This window comes from Polyodon spathula, chromosome 22, assembly GCF_017654505.1.
Source record: "Polyodon spathula isolate WHYD16114869_AA chromosome 22, ASM1765450v1, whole genome shotgun sequence".
NCBI lineage: Eukaryota > Metazoa > Chordata > Actinopteri > Acipenseriformes > Polyodontidae > Polyodon > Polyodon spathula.
In genome coordinates, this window is record NC_054555.1 from 692480 (window position 1) to 714742 (window position 22263).

Genomic DNA, 22263 nt, shown 5'->3' on the forward strand with positions numbered 1-22263 from the left:
CTGCAAAAATGACATTGGTACTTTTCTGTTGAACGTGTGCAGAAGAAGAACCAATAAGAAGAGTCTAAATACGCTTTGAAATCCGACTCAGAAGACGCTGGGACACTGCTTTGGCTCATGAGTCTGACTTCAGATTATTGAAACACTTCCTTTGGTTTTGACTCCAGTGTAATTAACATGCCCAGTGCCAGTGTTACTACATTATTAACATCAGGCAAAATCAGCCAGTAGAATCTAAGCTGCCCCTCCTTGCGTGCCGACACAGGCAGATGATATTGAGGCTGAAATCGAACAAGCATGAGTCTCAGTGGCCCTGGAGAAATACAGCAGCCTTGCCTCAGAACTAACACTTTACATTGTCTCTAATCACTGTGTCTTTACATAGTAGTTACTCAGTAAATCTGGGTGTACTTACACACAATTACAATGTGATTATGCATATTTACAAAGCACTTAACGTGGAAATCTTTATGCACGATATAACTGGACCCCTTTTCTGATACAATTGTGTACTTGCATATATTGTGCAAAAACATTTACACATTCAGTACACTGTAACTGTGCATAACATTGTAATTGTGTATAAGTGCACTACTATGTACGTTTACTATGTAACTACTCTGTAAATGCACAGTAATTAGAGACACTACATGTAAAGTGTTACCAGAAATTATCATTTCTATCTGGTTCCTGCTGCCGTCCAGCTTTAAATGGGTCTGCAGGTGATGAGATGAGTTAACACTGCCCAGCTGTCAGTGGGTCGGTGGGTGATGAGATGAGTTAACACTGCCCAGCTGTCAGTGGGTCTGCGGGTGATGAGATGAGGTTAACACTGCCCAGCTGTCAGTGGGTCTGCGGGTGATGAGATGAGGTTAACACTGCCCAGCTGTCAGTGGGTCAGTGGGTGATGAGATGAGGTTAACACTGCCCAGCTGTCAGTGGGTCAGTGGGTGATGAGATGAGGTTAACACTGCCCAGCTGTCAGTGGGTCAGTGGGTGATGAGATGAGGTTAACACTGCCCAGCTGTCAGTGGGTCAGTGGGTGATGAGATGAGGTTAACACTGCCCAGCTGTCAGTGGGTCAGTGGGTGATGAGATGAGGTTAACACTGCCCAGCTGTCAGTGGGTCAGTGGGTGATGAGATGAGGTTAACACTGCCCAGCTGTCAGTGGGTCAGTGGGTGATGAGATGAGGTTAACACTGCCCAGCTGTCAGTGGGTCAGTGGGTGATGAGATGAGGTTAACACTGCCCAGCTGTCAGTGGGTCAGTGGGTGATGAGATGAGGTTAACACTGCCCAGCTGTCAGTGGGTCAGTGGGTGATGAGATGAGGTTAACACTGCCCAGCTGTCAGTGGGTCTGTGGGTGATGAGATGAGGTTAACACTGCCCAGCTGTCAGTGGGTCAGTGGGTGATGAGATGAGGTTAACACTGCCCAGCTGTCAGTGGGTCAGTGGGTGATGAGATGAGGTTAACACTGCCCAGCTGTCAGTGGGTCAGTGGGTGATGAGATGAGGTTAACACTGCCCAGCTGTCAGTGGGTCAGTGGGTGATGAGATGAGGTTAACACTGCCCAGCTGTCAGTGGGTCAGTGGGTGATGAGATGAGGTTAACACTGCCCAGCTGTCAGTGGGTCAGTGGGTGATGAGATGAGGTTAACACTGCCCAGCTGTCAGTGGGTCAGTGGGTGATGAGATGAGGTTAACACTGCCCAGCTGTCAGTGGGTCAGTGGGTGATGAGATGAGGTTAACACTGCCCAGCTGTCAGTGGGTCAGTGGGTGATGAGATGAGGTTAACACTGCCCAGCTGTCAGTGGGTCAGTGGGTGATGAGATGAGGTTAACACTGCCCAGCTGTCAGTGGGTCAGTGGGTGATGAGATGAGGTTAACACTGCCCAGCTGTCAGTGGGTCAGTGGGTGATGAGATGAGGTTAACACTGCCCAGCTGTCAGTGGGTCAGTGGGTGATGAGATGAGGTTAACACTGCCCAGCTGTCAGTGGGTCAGTGGGTGATGAGATGAGGTTAACACTGCCCAGCTGTCAGTGGGTCAGTGGGTGATGAGATGAGGTTAACACTGCCCAGCTGTCAGTGGGTCAGTGGGTGATGAGATGAGGTTAACACTGCCCAGCTGTCAGTGGGTCAGTGGGTGATGAGATGAGGTTAACACTGCCCAGCTGTCAGTGGGTCAGTGGGTGATGAGATGAGGTTAACACTGCCCAGCTGTCAGTGGGTCAGTGGGTGATGAGATGAGGTTAACACTGCCCAGCTGTCAGTGGGTCAGTGGGTGATGAGATGAGGTTAACACTGCCCAGCTGTCAGTGGGTCAGTGGGTGATGAGATGAGGTTAACACTGCCCAGCTGTCAGTGGGTCAGTGGGTGATGAGATGAGGTTAACACTGCCCAGCTGTCAGTGGGTCAGTGGGTGATGAGATGAGGTTAACACTGCCCAGCTGTCAGTGGGTCAGTGGGTGATGAGATGAGGTTAACACTGCCCAGCTGTCAGTGGGTCAGTGGGTGATGAGATGAGGTTAACACTGCCCAGCTGTCAGTGGGTAAGTGGGTGATGAGATGAGGTTAACACTGCCCAGCTGTCAGTGGGTCAGTGGGTGATGAGATGAGGTTAACACTGCCCAGCTGTCAGTGGGTCAGTGGGTGATGAGATGAGGTTAACACTGCCCAGCTGTCAGTGGGTCAGTGGGTGATGAGATGAGGTTAACACTGCCCAGCTGTCAGTGGGTCAGTGGGTGATGAGATGAGGTTAACACTGCCCAGCTGTCAGTGGGTCAGTGGGTGATGAGATGAGGTTAACACTGCCCAGCTGTCAGTGGGTCAGTGGGTGATGAGATGAGGTTAACACTGCCCAGCTGTCAGTGGGTCAGTGGGTGATGAGATGAGGTTAACACTGCCCAGCTGTCAGTGGGTCAGTGGGTGATGAGATGAGGTTAACACTGCCCAGCTGTCAGTGGGTCAGTGGGTGATGAGATGAGGTTAACACTGCCCAGCTGTCAGTGGGTCAGTGGGTGATGAGATGAGGTTAACACTGCCCAGCTGTCAGTGGGTCAGTGGGTGATGAGATGAGGTTAACACTGCCCAGCTGTCAGTGGGTCAGTGGGTGATGAGATGAGGTTAACACTGCCCAGCTGTCAGTGGGTAAGTGGGTGATGAGATGAGGTTAACACTGCCCAGCTGTCAGTGGGTCAGTGGGTGATGAGATGAGGTTAACACTGCCCAGCTGTCAGTGGGTCAGTGGGTGATGAGATGAGGTTAACACTGCCCAGCTGTCAGTGGGTCAGTGGGTGATGAGATGAGGTTAACACTGCCCAGCTGTCAGTGGGTCAGTGGGTGATGAGATGAGGTTAACACTGCCCAGCTGTCAGTGGGTCAGTGGGTGATGAGATGAGGTTAACACTGCCCAGCTGTCAGTGGGTCAGTGGGTGATGAGATGAGGTTAACACTGCCCAGCTGTCAGTGGGTCAGTGGGTGATGAGATGAGGTTAACACTGCCCAGCTGTCAGTGGGTCAGTGGGTGATGAGATGAGGTTAACACTGCCCAGCTGTCAGTGGGTCAGTGGGTGATGAGATGAGGTTAACACTGCCCAGCTGTCAGTGGGTCAGTGGGTGATGAGATGAGGTTAACACTGCCCAGCTGTCAGTGGGTCAGTGGGTGATGAGATGAGGTTAACACTGCCCAGCTGTCAGTGGGTCAGTGGGTGATGAGATGAGGTTAACACTGCCCAGCTGTCAGTGGGTCAGTGGGTGATGAGATGAGGTTAACACTGCCCAGCTGTCAGTGGGTAAGTGGGTGATGAGATGAGGTTAACACTGCCCAGCTGTCAGTGGGTCAGTGGGTGATGAGATGAGGTTAACACTGCCCAGCTGTCAGTGGGTCAGTGGGTGATCAGATGAGGTTAACACTTTTGCTTAGTGGTTAAGGCACTAGCGTGCGGGGTGCAGGTCGCTGGTCTGTTACACGTGCTGGCTCTGACAGGGAGGGCTTGCCTGGCCGAGTCTGTGAGCACAGTGTAACCCTGATACACAGGCTCCGGAGCACGGCATGGTAACACGTGGAGCGCTTTAACTCACAGGAGATATCCGGCAGATTGTAACTTTCAGATTTATTAAGACTGTCATTTTTGTTTTCCGTCGTTTTAAGCCAAACTCCTACGTAGCGATGCTATCTACGCTTGCAGTCATTTTTATTCACAATTGTCAGGTTGCTTATCTGATCGAGGCCCTCACTGTGTTGTTTTTTTTCCGCACATTGATCAAAACGTTTCATAGTGAAACAATGAGAAATATTACACCCGCAGCTGTTACAGAGCAGGGACTTGCTCCTTTGTTTTTGGTTTCTTCCCCAATGCCTATCTACAGATGAATCCTTTGACTCCGGCAGTTCTTCACCAGGAAGCTACACCACCGTCACACCCAGCTCACTCTTGCATTACAAACAGCAGATGCGTGGGGGGGTGGGGTTGGGGGGGTGCTGTTCAGGCCCCTTATTGACAGCACTGCATGAAAATATAACAGAAGATGATTTTTAAACCTGTCTGTACAGGCAATCATTAGTGCCCGACCCCCGGCACACTGGGGTTTATTTGAGTTACAGGAGAAGCATACGTTCATTCTTACTGTTTCTAAAGACAATACAAGTACAGTGGAAATATTGGCATTAGGATCCACTGGGCTGATCTCACCCTTTCCTTAAACCAGGAGAGATCTCCATGTGTTCCTCAGGGCCACACTGTGTAAGCAGAATAAGCCCCTTTGCGTTCCTGATCTGTGGGTGGGTTACCCCCTCTGGGATCCCCTGGTAATTGAGATATCTCGGGTGGAATCAGCACACAGTTCCGCTGGTGTTAATGGGACGCTCTCTTTGCAATGCACAGGGGATTCCCCGAGTAATCTACACAGCGGGTTTATCTACACTGCAGAGACAAGCAGGGGGACAGGACCTGCCTGTAACTTTTTTCCAAATGAGTGTACAGTCATTGAGGGCTACTCTGCAGAAATACCTGCACCCCAGCATTTGGACACGGCTTCTGATGAACTGAAAGCCACTACACAGAAGGGCTACCTTCCACACATGCAGTGCAGCACCTTGCTCCCCACCTTTGCAATGCACACTGTGGGACAGACAGGGCCTCTTCTGGAAAGCAACGTTCATGCTGGGGCTTTCCTCAGCGTGCTCAGCAATAAGAACAGCACATCCTTCCATTTCCACGGTGATCGTTTCCAATTCGCAGCTTCAATGAGCTGCTGCAGTACCAGCAGCTGTGCTCCTCTGCTCCTTGACTCATAAGCACAGAGGCAGCAGCTCCAGCCTGGTCTATCTCCTGACTGGGAAAGCAGATCACATGGGTTTCCATCTCTCTGTCTTACTCACCCATCTCCCAGCCACCAGGACGATTGCCATCACTGACGATGATGTTATGGAGGACTTGAATCCAACAAACAGCCCTCGCAACAATGGCTTAGGATACGGAAATCATATATTGTAACCCATTAAGTACCAAATACAGCTTTCTTTGAATAAATGAGAGCACACACTGTACTTATTTATGTAATTTGATGCATTACATTTAGATTTCTGAATGATATTGAAGGCATCATATTATCATCATTCTTGTTAGGAGTATGACATTTATATATATATGTGTTCTCCTTCTGGTTTAGATTCAATTTGCATCGTTTTGTGTTTCAGTCATCAGTTTCTGATGATTTTTCGAAACTCAGAAGTCTTAAGTACCCCTGGTCTCAGAATCATTCTCAATTATAATGTCATCACCATATACACCTGCATACCCCTGCCCCTGCAACGCCACACTGCCCCCAGTGGATATGACACATACCAGCTCCGAGCTTTCTTCTTAGTCAGGGTAAGGACCCGTGATAACAGACACTTAGAAACTGCAGGACGTGGTGACCACGTGTGAAACGTTACCTTTTTCACTTTGTTTTTCTTGGTGTCCAAAGTAAACAGCTACCGACACCTCAAATAAGACTATTGAACAAAAAAATATAAACAAAGCTGTAAAAATTATTATATTTTTAAATCATTATAAAGTAAGCCTCCCAGACTCCGGACCATAGTTTATCTGGCCTTCAATATCTGGCCCGGAAATAACTTGGGGACTTGTCCATAAATATGATTATGAACACATAAAAAAAAGAAGTTTGTTTCAAAACTGTAGCCATAACTTGAAATCTGAAAGCAAATATAATTGTGTATGTAAGACTATATTTGCAAATAATATAGTCTACCATTTTATATATGGCTTTATATTGTTGAGCATTTATTTAACACACAGCTATTTAAGGACAATGCTAAACTATGGTCCTTAAATAATAACTTTTGATGGGATAAGTGCAAACCACACACACGCTGACATGCACGCCTGTCTGCACGGCGCTGGCGAGACCGGCTCTCTGACGCAACTCCTGGGCAACTCTTGCCCTCTTTTGCTGCTGACCTTCAGGGCGACGTGTTTTATCAGGCCCCGGGCTGACCATAAATGCGCCACACAAAAAAATAAAAAAAATGACCCTGAAAATGTAATTATGATTTGGCAAACAGCGATTGTCACCCTTTGGGATAGCAGTTATCCCCGAGCGTGAAAATGAACGTGTGCAAATAATTGGTCACCCTGATTAAGATGGTGCGCGCAGTGCGGTTCGGCTCAGGCGTCTCCCGAGCTCCCCGAGCGGGTCCTGTCAGAGGAGCGTGTTGCGGGCCCATGTGGTGCGGATAGTTCCAGAAGCAGAGCGACTCGTCCGGGTTATTGAGGGTTTCAGTCCGATCAGAGACAGAGACTGCCTCCAGAAGCAGAGCGACTCGTCCGGGTTATTGAGGGTTTCAGTCCGATCAGAGACAGAGACTGCCTCCAGAAGCAGAGCGACTCGTCCGGGTTATTGAGGGTTTCAGTCCGATCAGAGACAGAGACTGCCTCCAGAAGCAGAGCGACTCGTCCGGGTTATTGAGGGTTTCAGTCCGATCAGAGACAGAGACTGCCTCCAGAAGCAGAGCGACTCGTCCGGGTTATTCAGAGACACAGAGACTGGCTCCAGAAGCAGAGCGACTCGGGGTTATTCAGAGAGGTTTACAATCCGCTCAGAGCCAGTGATTACCGGGGCGCTGACCGGCGTGCACAGACAGGCTCCCTGTTATTAAAAACCTCACAAGAGAATCGGAATAGTGCATGCTGTCCTGTCTCGATCTTTAGTCACGACAAAGAATAACAACGCATTTGTCGCGGAGTCGAGCCCTTTCTTTCCCTCAGCTAGCCCCAGAGTCTGACACAACCAGCCCGCAGACATGATGCTCAGTGCGGCCAGGACTGCCTCCCAAACTCTCCTGCTGACCCGGGCAGGCTGCGCAAGGAGCGGAGCCTCTCTCGCCACGAACAAGGTAAGAAGGGGGGCAGGTTTTCCCAATTGAGGTTTTAAAAACGGCTCCACGGCAGCCAGGAGCCGAGGACAGGACTTGAAGAAGCTGCGCTGTCGCTGTTATTTTTTAAAAATGTATCAAGTAATAGTGACGACAGCGTGGTTAATAAACTGTAAGAATTGTATTTAATTGAAACGCTAGTCTGTTCATTATAACTTGTGTAATGTTGCAGAGAGGGTAAAACGGGGGCAGACATTGCTGTCGATTGAGTGAAGCAGGCAGTGTTATTAAAATAGTACTTTCTGCCACTACAAACTAAATCAACGATCAGTAAAACATCAAAGATAAAAACGAAATACATGAATATCCGTTTTTAGTAGTGATGTGCTGGACTGTACGTGTTGGGGGTTATATGTCTGTAGGCCTTAACAAAGATGTTACTATTTACAATAAAAAAAACAAAAACAAAAAATGAATGAAAGTGTACGTCGTTCGTCTTTTTTTTAAACCGTGTGTACATGCAAGCGCCCCTATCAGTGTTGTATATCTTGTGATGGGTTGTGTAATCTCTGCCTGCGTGGGTATGAGCAACGCTGCGGATCACATTCTTTATAAAGCAGCTCGCTTCGCAGTCTGTTTGGTTGTAATGTGTGTTTTTTTGTTTTTTTTTTCTGGTGTGTGGTGGTTATTTATTCATTATTTTGCAATGAAACACTATTTTGAGGGGTTGGACAAATGCGGCAAGCTGTGCAGCTAGTGCAGTGTGACCTTCACGGCGTGTCCTCGCATATTACCCTGAAAGAATCATCTTCCTTTATCGTGATGTGGAGGGTGCTCTTTGATGCCAAGGTTAAACCAGCGCATTGTCTGCCACACTGCATGCACACAGTGTAACCTGTGATTAGGCATGAATTGTAGTAAAACAAAAAGGGAGGGAAGGGCATAGGAGCAGAAAGACGGGCCAGTTTAGAACTGTACTACTTTCTGTCTGTTATGGTTAGGCGTGATTTCAAATTTAAACTCCGCAGTTGAATTCTCTCAGCTGACCCATCTTTCTACACAAAAACAAAACAAAAAAAAAACATTTAAATTATAAAACAGAGCGCCCGCCCAGTTTTACACAACGACATGCTTTTCCTGCTGTAAGGAATTCATTGGAGAGACTGTGTTACTCGGGCAGGCTCGATAATGTGTATGCGTGTGTTTTAATTTGATGATAAAACGTAAAGCCTTGGGAATTTAAATTACGTGTGTTGCCGTGGTGGTTAATTTATTTTTGTGTGTTTATGTATTTTTATATTTTAGGGATGTTGGAACGGACTGAGTCAAGATGTCCTCAGAACAGTATCCAGACGTGACTATGCGTAAGTATTTATTGTCTTTAGGGTAGTTTTTTTTTTAATGTACCTGCAAGTTATTTATAGATGTGCATATGTTCTGCTTAGTTTAACACTTTAATTCCACAGTGTATTGTTTTACCTTCTACATGTTTCCATCGTTCAGCATTCTTTACACACTTAGCTTTTATCAGAAAGCAGAGGTTGACCGGCCACTTTGTTTCCATTCTCCAGTGTGGGTGTGTAGAGATTCCAGCCCCTCTCCACTAGCATTTCATTTAGCTGCTTCTCATTCTAACAGAGCAGAGTCTGAGGCTGCAGTCGTGTCTCTTCCTGTGTTGCAGGTCAGAAGCAATCAAAGGGTCAGTAATAGGCATCGATCTGGGAACCACCAACTCCTGCGTGGCAGTGATGGAAGGCAAACAGGCAAAGGTAAGTGCTGAGGAACAATTACAGGAGTGGCAAGAAGACCCCCATTGTATAGCAGTTTGAACCATTCCTGGATTTACTATGTGTTTAATAAGACACACCTGAGCGTGTTGCCTGTACACACTGGGGCTAATCAAGCTGGTAGGAAAGCCTGGACTGGGTGAAACTGCTGTGCAATAGGAGTCTTATTTCTATCCCTGAAAAAAAAAAAAAAAAAAGGAATAGCACGTTCATTCACTCAATGATAACAGTCCATGTAGACAAACTTCATAAGTTTTTTTTTGTCAGCTCATGCTCGATTCGCTCAATTCCTGGACTTGCTGTCGCTGTCCCGTCTGTGCTGTCTGATCGGACCCCCTCTATCTCCGTCCCGTCTCTGTGCTCTCTGATCGGACCCCCTCTATCTCTGTGCTGTCTCTGTGCTTTCTGATCGGACCCCCTCTATCTCTGTGCTGTCTGATCGGACCCCCTCTATCTCTGTCCCATCTCTGTGCTCTCTGATCGGACCCCCTCTATCTCTGTGCTGTCTGATCGGACCCCCTCTATCTCTGTCCCGTCTCTGTGCTCTCTGATCGGACCCCCTCTATCTCTGTCCCGTCTCTGTGCTGTCTCATCGGACCCCCTCTATCTCTGTCCTGTCTCTGTGCTCTCTGATCGGACCCCCTCTATCTCTGTGCTCTCTGATTGGACCCCCTCTATCTCTGTCCCGTCTCTGTGCTGTCTCATCGGACCCCCTCTATCTCTGTCCTGTCTCTGCTCTCTGATTGGACCCCCTCTATCTCTGTCCCGTCTCTGTGCTCTCTGATCGGACCCCCTCTATCTCTGTGCTGTCTGATTGGACCCCCTCTATCTCTGTCCTGTCTCTGTGCTCTCTGATCGGACCCCCTCTATCTCTGTCCTGTCTCTGTGCTCTCTGATCGGACCCCCTCTATCTCTGTGCCGTCTCTGTGCTCTCTGATCGGACCCCCTCTATCTCTGTCCCGTCTCTGTGCTGTCTGATCGGACCCCCTCTATCTCTGTCCCGTCTCTGTGCTCTCTGATCGGACCCCCTCTATCTCTGTCCCGTCTCTGTGCTCTCTGATCGGACCCCTGTCCGTTTCCCCGCAGGTCCTGGAGAATGCAGAGGGTGCCCGCACCACGCCCTCTGTTGTGGCGTTCACTGCTGACGGTGAGAGGCTGGTGGGGATGCCAGCTAAGCGCCAGGCTGTCACCAACCCCAACAACACCCTGTACGCCACCAAGCGCCTCATTGGACGCCGCTTTGACGACGCAGAAGTGCAGAAAGACCTGTAAGTGCAGAGCTGCTTCCTGTCTGTGGAAATAAGACTGCTGTAAAATAGCAGTGTCATCCATTCTAGGTTATGCTACGAGCTTGATTAGCCCCAGTGTATAGGTAACACGCTTGGGTGCATCTATTTGAACTCCTCCTAAAACCAGGAATGGATCAAACTGCTATGCAGTGGGGGCTTATTTCCATCCCTGTAGATTAACGGCAAGACCATTGCTGTATAACCTTGCCATCTCATCCACAGTAAGAACGTACCCTATAAGATAGTCCGCGCTTCTAACGGAGACGCCTGGGTGGAGGCCCATGGGAAGATGTACTCCCCCAGCCAGGTGGGTGCCTTCGTCCTCATGAAGATGAAAGAGACAGCAGGTGGGTGCGTCGCAGTTACTTGCGTGCCTGGCAGATGTTTTGCTGTGATTCCTCCTTGTTAAGCTGAAGGCGTGTTGTTATTGTTTCCCTTTTTCAGAAAGCTACATGGGTCACAGTGTGAAGAATGCTGTGGTGACGGTCCCTGCTTACTTCAATGACTCCCAGCGACAGGTGAGGAACTGGCTTCAGACCAGTGACTGACTGTGTCTCTGTCTGTCTCTTTCTGCTGGTTTGGTAAATTTAAAACTGAGTGTTTTATTTTTTTTCCTTTTAATAGAAATGTGCTCCAAAGTCTTAAACCATACACACAGCCGTGTGCTGTAGCAAGTTCTGAAAACTGAAGCAGATTGCTGCAATGCAGAAAATTATTTGTCATCCTTAGCTGGATAGTAGTAGCAATATGATTGTTTTAGCAATGGTATTCAAATATTTAACGTTTGCAGCAGAATTGGATGAGGTCAGTAATCTGCAGCACTAAACTTCTCTCCCTCCCTCCCTCTTTCTTCCAGGCCACCAAGGATGCTGGCCAGATCTCCGGGCTCAACGTGCTGCGTGTCATCAATGAGCCCACGGCTGCTGCTCTGGCCTACGGGCTGGATAAGTCCCAGGACAAAATGTAAGTGTGGGGAACAGGGCCCTGTTGTGCTGCTGGGTGCACAGTGAATACTACGACGGGACTGCAAACGAACCACGCCAGCTGAACGCTGGGAACTGTAACTAATATCATGCCTTTCTGTTCCAGAATCCATGATCCAAGTTGTGGGTGTTCTAGAATAGGGGTGGAGCAAGCGCTGTGGGGTATTTTGGTTGACAGTGATGCTGTTCTAGTTTCTTGTGTGTGTGTCTTTGGTACCCGGTTGACCCTGGCTCGCCCTTCTCTTGTCTGTGCAGCATCGCTGTGTATGATCTGGGAGGTGGGACCTTCGATATCTCGATCCTGGAGATCCAGAAGGGTGTGTTCGAGGTCAAGTCCACCAACGGAGACACCTTCCTGGGAGGGGAGGACTTTGACCAGGCCCTGCTGAGACACATCGTCAAGGAGTTCAAGAGAGAGGTTTGGGAGTCAGACACGCTGTTTGGTGTTTTTTGTGCTTTCCTTGTTCACTTTGGGGCATCATCAGAATAAAAGATAGATCAGTTTGCACACAAGCAGAGATTACGAGCACAGAGTTGTACACTGTAGTGATTATTTCCCCTAACCCACTGTGCCAGTACCTGTAGGTATTACTAATTGATTATATATATATATATATATATATATATATTTTTTTATGTCTGGTCCTTTTTTCTTTGCGTCTAATTCATTCAAAACTATGAATGTATCTGTAACAACTAACCTGGCCTCTTGCATTGGGTTTTTTGCAAGCCATTGTAGGCTTTACTGTAAAGCTGTTCTGTTCTATTTCTCTCATTAGTTTGAAGGAGACAATAGAAGCAGTACCAGACACACACGTGAGTGAGTTTGTATGGTAAAGGGATTTACTGTTTGCTCACTTTCTTTCTGTCTTGCAGTCCGGTGTTGACCTCACCAAGGACAACATGGCCTTGCAGAGAGTCCGGGAGGCTGCTGAGAAAGCCAAGTGTGAGCTGTCCTCCTCCCTGCAGGTACGGCACCACAAGGGCATGTGTGGAGTAGCTGTGGACCACGAGTTCCTGCTGCTGCAGCAGCCTCCTGAACCCCTGCCACCCAGGAGGACTCCCTTAGTTCTTGTGGACTACACCCCAGCGGTAGTCAGCTGTCCAGGCGGCTCCCCCTGCCTGTGCCGGTGTTACACTGCTGGGAGAGGAAGGCGTGGGAGACACAGTTTTTGTGGCTGCTGAAGCCGGGCTGTGGCCACGCTGTGCACCCTCTGAGAGTGGACTGAACCAGCTCCCCTGGAACAGCCCTAGACTGGATGCACACAGATAGATACACACAGAGCTGCAGATAGTGACTTGTGTTGTTGTCAACTTTAAAAGTCAAAGTTTGCTTAAAACCTGTACTTGAGTATTCAATTTTTTAAATATTCTAGTATATTACTGCAGAAGTATTGCATTTAAAAAGTGTGTGTTTGATTTAAAAGGTATGATCTGATTCCTTATTAAAGTTAGGGACATCAAACTCCTACTCCATATGTGCTTTTTGATAAACATTCCTCAGGTTCAGCAGTGCTTAGTCCAGCAGCGAGCCAGGCTGTAGCGGTGCTTTTGTGTCTCTCTTGAACTCTTGTGGTGTATCTTCCATGCGGAGCTCTCTCTCCTCTCCCCCGCGCAGACTGACATCAACCTGCCCTACCTGACGATGGACGCCTCGGGTCCCAAGCACTTGAACATGAAGCTGACCCGCTCGCAGTTCGAGGGCATCGTGGGCGATCTGATCCGCAGGACTGTGGCTCCCTGCCAGAAAGCCATGCAGGACGCCGAAGTCACCAAGACCGAGATCGGGGAGGTGCTGCTGGTCGGGGGCATGTCCCGCATGCCAAAGGTAACGTCCTGCTGCCAGCACCATTCAGTGCCTCCGCTACCTGCACTGCACTTACTTGACAGGTGTGTGTGTATAGAGATGGAATTTAAAAACAGCAAGCAGCTTTTAATAGAAGGAGAATCGGGATCCAATAGGATTACTCCTCGATATCTAGAAATACTTAGTGAAGAAAAAAAGCAATTGATAAATTGAAAACTCACTATCTTAATTATTAAAATAGTTAATTTTCAACGTGTTTACTTTTATAGATCAATCAAAAATGTTTCACACGAACAGTTGAAACTCACACTGTTTGCAGTTGACACCACTTGTTCCCTATTCCACTGCAGGCTGGTGCGTGCGTTTTGATGTGAATGTTTCTGTGCTCTGTGCTCCCCCAGGTGCAGCAGACAGTGCAGGACCTGTTTGGACGCGCCCCCAGCAAGTCTGTGAACCCCGACGAGGCCGTGGCCATCGGAGCCGCCATCCAGGGGGGCGTGCTGGCCGGGGACGTGACGGACGTGCTGCTCCTGGACGTCACCCCCCTGTCCCTGGGCATCGAGACCCTTGGGGGGGTCTTCACCAAGCTCATCAACCGCAACACCACCATCCCCACCAAGAAGAGCCAGGTGAATGAAGTGTCTGATTTATATAGTGCTAATGAAGCCGCTGGAAACTCAACAGTGTTTTTGTGGTGTGCATTAACACACTGAGAGGGGCTGTAGAGCTGCCCTCTAATTGCGGTGTAACGAGTCTCCCTGTTTGCAGGTGTTCTCCACGGCAGCTGATGGACAGACGCAGGTGGAGATCAAGGTGTGCCAGGGAGAGAGAGAGATGGCAGCAGACAACAAGGTCTTGGGGCAGTTCACTCTGGTAAGTTGCCCTGTGACTCCGAGCCATGATAATGCCAGCTTAGCCCTTATCGGAACAGACAGGAGGGTCTGCTGGAAAGCTGCAGACAAATTGCTGTGTAGGTGCTGTATTTGTATTCAGTTTGTCTTCTTGGGCCCCTGTTTGCTCTGCTGCTGTGTCCAAAATGACCTGTTAAATGCTTTAACTAAATGCTGTTAAAAGCCAGCCCCCTTTTTTGTGATGGTATTAACAATTGTGTCGCCCTTCCCGCAGGTTGGGGTCCCCCCTGCACCCCGCGGAGTCCCCCAGATCGAGGTGACCTTTGACATCGACGCCAACGGGATCGTCCACGTGTCGGCCAAGGACAAGGGCACCGGCCGCGAGCAGCAGAGTAAGCAGGAGATTCTGCATGGCAGACTAGAGTAGAGAGCAAGAGAGACCTCTGCTAACAAGGAACGATTGCAGCCCTGGAAAGAGAACCCCAATCAGCACCGCAGATTGAGAGGGAATGGGAATGGATTGAGAGGGAATGGGAAATTGAAGCGACAGTGTCTGCTTCCTCATGGCTCAGCTGCCTTTCTTTTTTTTTCTCCAGTTGTAATCCAGTCATCTGGCGGCCTCAGCAAAGATGACATCGAGAACATGGTGAAGAATGCAGAGAAGTACGCTGAGGAGGACAGGAGGAGAAAGGTATGAGAGCAGGGGGCTCTAGACAGCCTGCTAAACTTGAACTGCATTCATTTCTCATTACAAAGCGCTAACGTACCACCTCACTGAAACTGACGCTGTGTTTTTCTCCACAGGAGCGTGTCGAAGCTGTGAACATGGCCGAGGGAATCGTTCACGACACAGAATCTAAGATGGAGGAGTTCAAGGAACAGCTCCCTGCCGATGAGGTGTGTGTTTGTCTCGCCCACATAGCTGCTGTGGGGTGAATACAGGGATGGAAACAGGACTCCTATTGCACAGCACTTTGATCCATTGCTGGTTTTAGTATGAGTTTAATAAGACACACTTGAGCTTGTTGCCTGTACACTGGGGCTAATCAAGCTTTTAGTAAAACCTGGACTGGGTGAAACTGCTGTGCAACAGGAGTCTTATTTCCTTCCAACCTGTGCTCCTGTATGTTCCTGTTAAAACAAATATTCCAGCTGCATTTCCTGACCCGTATACATTTCATTGAGACCGGCCTTCAGGTAGTTGATGGGAACTTGGGCACTCCTCCTGTAATTATTGAAGGCTCTTGTGTAACTGTAATAGTGAGTCCTCCTACTCCTCCTTCTCCTCTCAGTGCAACAAACTGAAAGAAGAGATCGCCAAAGTGAGAGAGCTGCTGGCCAGAAAGGACTCAGAGACTGGTGAAAACATCAAGCAGGCTGCGAGCACCTTGCAGCAGGCCTCACTCAAACTCTTCGAGATGGCCTACAAGAAGGTAGGTACCCTGGGGCCCCTTGACGTCTGTCCTCAGGCTGCGTCGTTACTCTTTCTTTGGCACAGCCTTGCCCTTCCAGATTGCTTTGTGTCATTGTCAAGCATCTTGTTTGTATTTCCAGATGGCGTCTGATCGGGAGGGCAGTGGTGGCAGCAGCAGTACTGGCACTGAAGAGAAGAAGGAGGGGCAGCAGTAGAGCCCCGTCCCATGCTGAATTGCCCTGAGGCAAGGGGCTGAAGAAGCTTGGGAGGGCGTCGCTCATCTGCTCTCCTGAGCGAGTAACACTCACGAGTCATTCTCGTATACTGTGTTTTTGCAGTATTCTATACATGGCTGATTTTTCTGTTCTCTCATAATTTTGTAATTTAATAGTTCAGAAGTATATCTTGCCCTCATTTTTAAAGATTTTTTTTAACCATGTTGTAATTATGATACGTTGTCTGGAATGTTGCTTTTCGGGGAGGATAGACCTCGCTTTGTCTGGTCCTGTCTTTCGCATACTTTTGTTTGAACTTATTTAAAACCATCAAAAGGGCCTGTACTGGAGACACTGTGAGGAGCATCACACGATGTGTCCGTTTCTGCTACCGTCCAGCTAGGAATCTGCAGCAGCATCATAGTTACAAAGAAACAAGAAACTGCGCCCCTGATGCGTGACACGTTCACACTGGAGCCCTCTGAGCTGCTGCCATACTGCCCTGTATTTAAATATGCAGTTCATGTCTATTCCAGACAAACTGTGTTCCTCTTGATCTGTCTTAGTTACAACCCTCTTATTTATTGTAGTTTAAGAAATTGGATTTATTAAAATGAATACAACGTATGACCAGCTCTCAACTAAGTTTTGCTTAGTGCCAGGCTGGGCCTGTGGGAAGCACAGGCACGTTCGTGATTGGAGCTCCAGTAGGGCCTTGTCACGGGTATTTCTTCATTGCAGTATGGTGGGATGTTGTCTGGGATGCTGCTTGTTGTCTGTGCACATTCTGCCCTGTGATCAGTTAACGCTCTTGTGTTTGTAAATTGCCATGTAGAAAAAATGGGGGTGCTGGGTGTTAATCTGAACACAGAATAATATTCTTTAGTTTCCTGTGATCCCTCTATCTGCAAGGATTAGCGAAGCTTCATCCCACAACATTTTATAACCACACTTAACATGAGAGTGAAGCTTGTCTCTGTGACAACAGCCTGTGTAGGTTAGGTATTCTGTGAGAAAAATACATGTCACACATATATATATATATAAAATATGCGCGCATATGCAGAAATCACTAGTCAATAAATGCAGTGTCTTTCTAGTGCTGAAATCATTCGAATGTGAGTGTTTAAAGTTAGCGATGAGCAGAAGTAATAACTGATCTCTTGAGTTTTGGTCCCTGCTGCACACTGTACGGGACTCTGAGCTGCTGAAGGTTGAGAGAGGGGGTTGAGCTAATGGCTCTGGTTACACATTAACATTGACGAGGGGCTGAGGTCTAAATACTGTGTTGGGAGTTCGGCACTCAAGTCGCATCCTATTTTTCTGCAACATAATATAGTAACAAGATTTTTTTTTTTTTAATAAAATCTGAGATTCAAACTCTTGATTGTTTGTCAGTTTCTTGCGAGGCCTGTCTCAAAAGATTCCAGTCACACCTGAAAGCACGAGCTGCCCTTTCACAGGCTAAAGTAAACCAATCTGGTGAATACACACGGGCCGACAACAGACCGGAGGCGACTGAGCTGTGGCATCCTTAAAACGTGATATCCAGTGAGCACACAAGACATCTGTTTAAGGCTGCTGTTGTAATCCGCTGTGCATTGCAAACCCCAGCAGCTGTTTAACATTGACCCGTTCTTGCACATGTGCTCATATGAGCCGGTGTCTATGAAAGAGAGCTTGGGTAGTACTAGCTCGAAACGGCGCAGAGCACTGCAGTTATCACGCTGAGGACAAGAATAACACAACCGCGCCGCCGGAGTTTGCAAATCAGCACCGTACTCTGTTCCAACAAACCTCCGGTGGAGGAGACAACGCTCTGGGCGTATCCCACAATGCAACATCGATATGCACATCCCGAGGGAGAACTCGATGGTGCAAGCTTGAAGTATAAAAGAGGCTTCCGAGGCGCATGCTCGGTCTTGCTAGTACCGGCAGATTGGAGGTTGGTATATGGTTAGTATTTTTGCAAGTCAATCGGCTTCAATCTTTATAAATCTTTGTTTCAAACGCATGTTGTTCGTAGCCCATCTATTACATGCAACGAGAGCTTGCATCCTCCGTGTGACTGCGGCTTACCTGACGCGAGTTTGGCAATGTTTTGGCACGTTGATGGGGAGGCACGTCTCTTGGGCACTGTCGCTTTACTTGTCTGGTTTTAGAAACGCAGTTGACGTGAGTTGCGTTGAGTTTTTAATTTGGACGATGGAGTTCGGATAGTGGTGGGCTTGGGATGGTTAGTCTAGTTATCACCCCAAACCCGTTATGATGTTCCCCACAGCAATGTGAACCCATCTCTCGAATCGCGTTGTCACCCCGGCGGTAGTCTGCTGTCCAGGCGGCTCCCTGTGCCGGTGTTACACTGCTGGGAGAGGAAGGCGCTGTCCGGTAGCCTGGCTGTGGGAGACACGGTTTTAGTGGCCGCGCTATACCAGCAGCCCTAGTCGGGGTGCACACAGATGCACGCTGAAATACAGGTTTGAAGGGTTATGTGGACTAGCATCCCTAAGCAGTGACTACTCCTCCTATACTCCTAGTATAGAATTTCACGTTGTCTTTTTGTGTCCGTTTGTTTAGTTCAGTATAATCGCATTTATAACAGGATGGATGTCTGCATTGGTTGGCTTCTGCTTGGTTAGATCCATGCCAGCAATGTACTGAACATGCTGTGCAAGTCTGTACCTGGACAATACCATTTGCCTAGTCTTTATCGTCTCTGTGGGTAACCATGGTGTTTTGTTGCTGCATGCTTTTGCAAACCCTTTCTGAAGCTAGTTTACATGCTGAGGTCTTCTCCTCTCTCTCTCTCTCCACACAGACTGATGAATGTGAAACTGCCTCCCGCAGTGACCTGGTCCCTCACCATGCTGACCGTGATGCTCCCTGCTGATCTCTTCCATCCTATCAGTGGGGGTGTGATGGTATGCAGGACCCTGTATGATCTACATCACCTTACCTGGTCCACATTGACTGCTTGTGTGAGGCATGATAAGATTGAATTTAAAGATGGACTGACTTGTTAAACAGAGATAGGGAGGGTACGTATGCACAGCTAGAAAGCTGTCTTGCCAGAACCGTTTGAACTACAGTGAGCTCTGTTGTATTGCATCTCTTGAGTGCGATGGATGTGAAGAAATCATCGCTGTTCATCGATGTACAAAGTTGTTGCACCCCAGCGGTAGTCAGCTGTCCAGGCGGCTCCCCGTGCCTGTGCCGGTGTTACACTGCTGGGAGAGGAAGGCGTGGTCCGGTAGCCTGGCTGTGGGAGACACTGTTTTAGTGGCTGCTGAAGCCGGGCTGTGGCTGCGCTGTGCACCCTCTGAGAGTGGACTGAACCAGCTCCCATGGAGCAGCCCTAGTCAGGGTGCACACAGATACATAGATGAGAAGATTTGAATGACTGGTAGCCTTTCACAGCAACTGGATGGCAGAAAGAGTGGTTCCTTATACCTGCATCCTTTTAGTTCTTTTATATTTTGGTTTTATTAAACCCTTAATGTTTTAAGAGGTGAAATCTGTCTTGGTCTACATGAACTGAGAGATGTGGATGTTTCTATTGTGTTGCTTCATGTGTTCAGTTTCTGCTCCTTTCTGATTTAGGAACCTTGCTATTGAAAGGGAGTGATGCTGCTGCATGTGGCTGTTGACTGGGCTGACCAGTTCCAGGTGAGTCTTCAATCCCAGGTGTGAAGGGGCTTCTTGGTTACTTTGCTTGAGTGTTCCTCCAGCCCTGCTTGCATGCCTTCAGCAGAGAAGGCAGTTCACATGCTGCAATGTAAATGAGAGTCTCCTGTGCGTTGAATTCAACCATGCTGCTCCTGGAAGTGTGTGACTCTGAGGTGCATTGACTGGGCTGATCTGTGCTATGATGATGAAAATTCAACACATCATTCTGATATTACTGTGATGAGACTTTCCAAGCACTGAGCACAGATCTCTACCAGGGCACTCGGGAGGCGTGCATAGGAATAGTTGCTCACAAAAATGATTTAGCAGCAAATGTGGATTTATACACAAGTCTGCACTTCAACTGTGTTCATCAGGCGCTGAATCTGCTGCTGAATGTGTGGAGATGATGAGACTGCACAGTGCTGGAGCTGCTGCCTGTCCTCCTGGCCTTCCTGACAAGGTATTGTGATCTTACAATATAACGAATAGCTGCTTGACTCCTGTATGACTAGAGCTCAGTGTGATTTGAAGCTTCACATCCAATAACCAAGTCTGCTCTATCATAGCAGAGGACACTTCCCTGCTGTGATCCTTTGAACTTGGGATATTAACCGGCAGGACTTTGGCACAGGTTTACCCGGCTCCTTTCCGCTCTGACCTGACTAGAAGACCTGGGACATTTTAAAACTGTTATTGCAGACTAATTGTGAAATTGCTGCATGATGCCATCTTCTCGCAGAATTGCTTTTAATATGACTTCTGAATGTTGGGGGGGGGGGGGGGGGGGTGTTCATTTTAAAATAGGATGTCCAGTTATGAGAGTACTTTTAATATAATGTAACCCTAACGGATTTGTTTCTTGCCTGCAGAGTTGATCAAGAGACAGAGGCTGAAGAGTGCCCCCCTCCATGTGTAGCTGCTGTTGTGAAGCCATGATGTGTAGTGCTGGGCATAATCCAGTATGAAACCATGACATGTACACTGTTGTGCCTAATCCTAGGTCAAAGCAAACTGATCTGAATGTTGAAAACATTAAACCTAGATTACAGCATTGTGACTCGTTCTGTTTTGAATGATTGTGGTATGCTTTTTTGTATTGTATTGGTAATGTGGATGTCAGCATATTACTCTGGTCTCTGAGCAGGCATGCTGTTTGCTGCTGTCTCTAGCTTCAATAGAAGCAGTGTGCTTTGATGTGAAGGGTTTCTGCAGCCCTCTCCTTGTCCACCCTTTGCTCAATATATTGCTTTCACTCCTGTTTGTCTTACTTGGAAATCTGCAACTAGAACAAAACTTTCATTCAAAATACTTTAATGAGTTGTGAACACTGCTATCCCAGCAGTTAGAGACTCTTTCTTGCATACAGTATTTATTTCAATATATATATCTTTAATATATATATATCTATCCCATATATATATATATAATATATATAATATATATATATATATATAGGACCATTTCATGAGGGTTAACCCTTCCACACCCTGAATATGGGTGTACACATCCCAGAAACACTATATAATGTTTTTACAGAGCCCTTCCAGTCTGGTCTGCTTTGACTGTTTACAGGTCTAAGGCAGGCTTTTATGAAGAGACCTTACTGAGATTAAGTGCATCGTGTACTTGTACAGCACGCTTGCATTGGAGCTGGCAGCTGAAAAGGAGAGCTCGCCAGGACAAGCCTGCAGGGGCTGCTGTTCTCAGCGTGTATAATGAAGTCCGTCTATAAAACAGCTTGCTATTGAACGACGATGTAAGAATAAACGGCTGGGAGTGAACGAAAAGGATGTGTTTCAGTTTTGTTTTTGAATGAGGTATTTTTACACTATTCAAGCGTGTTTGGAAACAGGGAGTTTGGAAAGAATTAAGATCTCAGCCAAAGTAATTCCTGCCGGAGGAGTGGAATGTTGTTTTTTTCTTATTTAATCTCGGAATGTGAAAACTGATTCTGTTCATGAATCGTGAATGTGAAAAAATAATCTTGAAACGTTAGAGCAGAATCGCGTCTTGCGGTTTATTTTAGTTGGTTGAGAATACACTGCAGAAGCACTGCCAGTACCAAGGCTATCCCAATGCACTGTAAACTAGATTAGGTGGAAATATACTTACGTGTTTCAAAATCAGTTGCAGAAGATTTGTGCTTCAGTTTAAAGTATTTGTGTTAGTTTATGCAACGTGTGAGATTAATAAATAATAATACGGTCAATAACTAATATTAATAAAGAGAAATGTGAAATAATGTTGACCATTAGCAAATTTATATATATATATATATATATATATATATATATATAAGATTTTGATTATGTGTAATTTGCGCATTCAAATATAAAACCTAGGTAGGCCCTGCATAGGGATCCATTTAATAATAGGTCTCAAGAAGTAAACTCGCCAGCCTTGTCTTAAGAAGATGGGTGCAGTACACGTTAATTGTATTGGGCGCATGTGAACTCCTGCGATGAAAGCGTGGCGCAGTCTGAAGCGGCGGCAGCAGTGCACGCTGTCTCGGCTGCTTCGCTTTATTCACTCACCGGTTCAAAGTAAATCGCTTAGACGTGAGCCACATTTACATTTCAATGCGAGCGATAAAAGCACAGTGGCGTGTTTGAAGTCCCCCGAAATACCAAATCAGTGTGGCAAAGCTGTCAGGCGTTCTTCAGATTGATTTATTCATCTTCGCCTGTTGAGAGGGGAGGGGAGGGTAAGAAGAGGTTTAAATGTATGAAGAGAGAGAGAGAGGGAGGGAGAGAGAGGGAGTGCAGCCTGGGTTTTCATCGTTGTGTATTGATGGTGGAAACAATTAAAGCACGGATCCATATCGGGGTAATTGCTAAGAAGCCACGTTAAACGAACCGGACAGA

The 22263-nt window shown here is 47.5% G+C and overlaps 1 protein-coding gene, 1 long non-coding RNA gene and 3 other non-coding genes across 7 annotated transcripts; all 5 read left to right on the plus strand.

Annotated features, from left to right (window-relative positions):
- The first annotated feature begins 6724 nt into the window (after window positions 1–6724).
- LOC121297014 (stress-70 protein, mitochondrial) lies at window positions 6725–17110 on the plus strand. Its single transcript, XM_041223026.1, has 17 exons — window positions 6725–7405; window positions 8690–8748; window positions 9066–9153; window positions 10258–10439; window positions 10683–10807; window positions 10905–10978; window positions 11317–11423; window positions 11699–11861; window positions 12320–12412; window positions 13062–13271; window positions 13652–13879; window positions 14019–14123; window positions 14376–14493; window positions 14698–14792; window positions 14906–14998; window positions 15394–15534; window positions 15656–17110. Exons 1-17 carry the CDS (start codon window positions 7313–7315, stop codon window positions 15728–15730), a joined length of 2049 nt encoding a protein of 682 aa, XP_041078960.1. The 5' UTR covers window positions 6725–7312; the 3' UTR covers window positions 15731–17110.
- On the plus strand, window positions 12529–12713 carry LOC121297632. The gene has a single exon (XR_005947186.1). It is a non-coding gene; the product is annotated as a small nucleolar RNA SNORA74 (small nucleolar RNA).
- A 513-nt stretch (window positions 17111–17623) lies between the features above and the next one.
- Window positions 17624–20450, plus strand: LOC121297373. Of its 3 annotated transcripts, none has more exons than XR_005947159.1 (5): window positions 17624–17675; window positions 18549–18768; window positions 19331–19396; window positions 19774–19859; window positions 20269–20450. It is a non-coding gene; the product is annotated as an uncharacterized LOC121297373 (long non-coding RNA). The 3 variants fall into 3 exon arrangements; XR_005947158.1 differs by having other exon boundaries at window positions 17636–17686; XR_005947160.1 differs by having other exon boundaries at window positions 17636–17686; window positions 18549–18651.
- On the plus strand, window positions 18902–19105 carry LOC121297631. Its single transcript, XR_005947185.1, has one exon. It is a non-coding gene; the product is annotated as a small nucleolar RNA SNORA74 (small nucleolar RNA).
- Window positions 19591–19662, plus strand: LOC121297637. Its single transcript, XR_005947191.1, has one exon. It is a non-coding gene; the product is annotated as a small nucleolar RNA SNORD63 (small nucleolar RNA).
- Window positions 20451–22263: the final 1813 nt, after the last annotated feature.

Bases quoted from the DNA above. Each gene is read 5' to 3' on its own strand.
- LOC121297014 (XM_041223026.1), top strand. From the start codon at position 7,313: ATGATGCTCAGTGCGGCCAGGACTGCCTCCCAAACTCTCCTGCTGACC. The intron at 11,424-11,698 runs GTAAGTGTGGGG...TTGTCTGTGCAG, and splicing joins GATAAGTCCCAGGACAAAAT to CATCGCTGTGTATGATCTGG. The intron at 13,880-14,018 runs GTGAATGAAGTG...CCCTGTTTGCAG, and splicing joins TCCCCACCAAGAAGAGCCAG to GTGTTCTCCACGGCAGCTGA.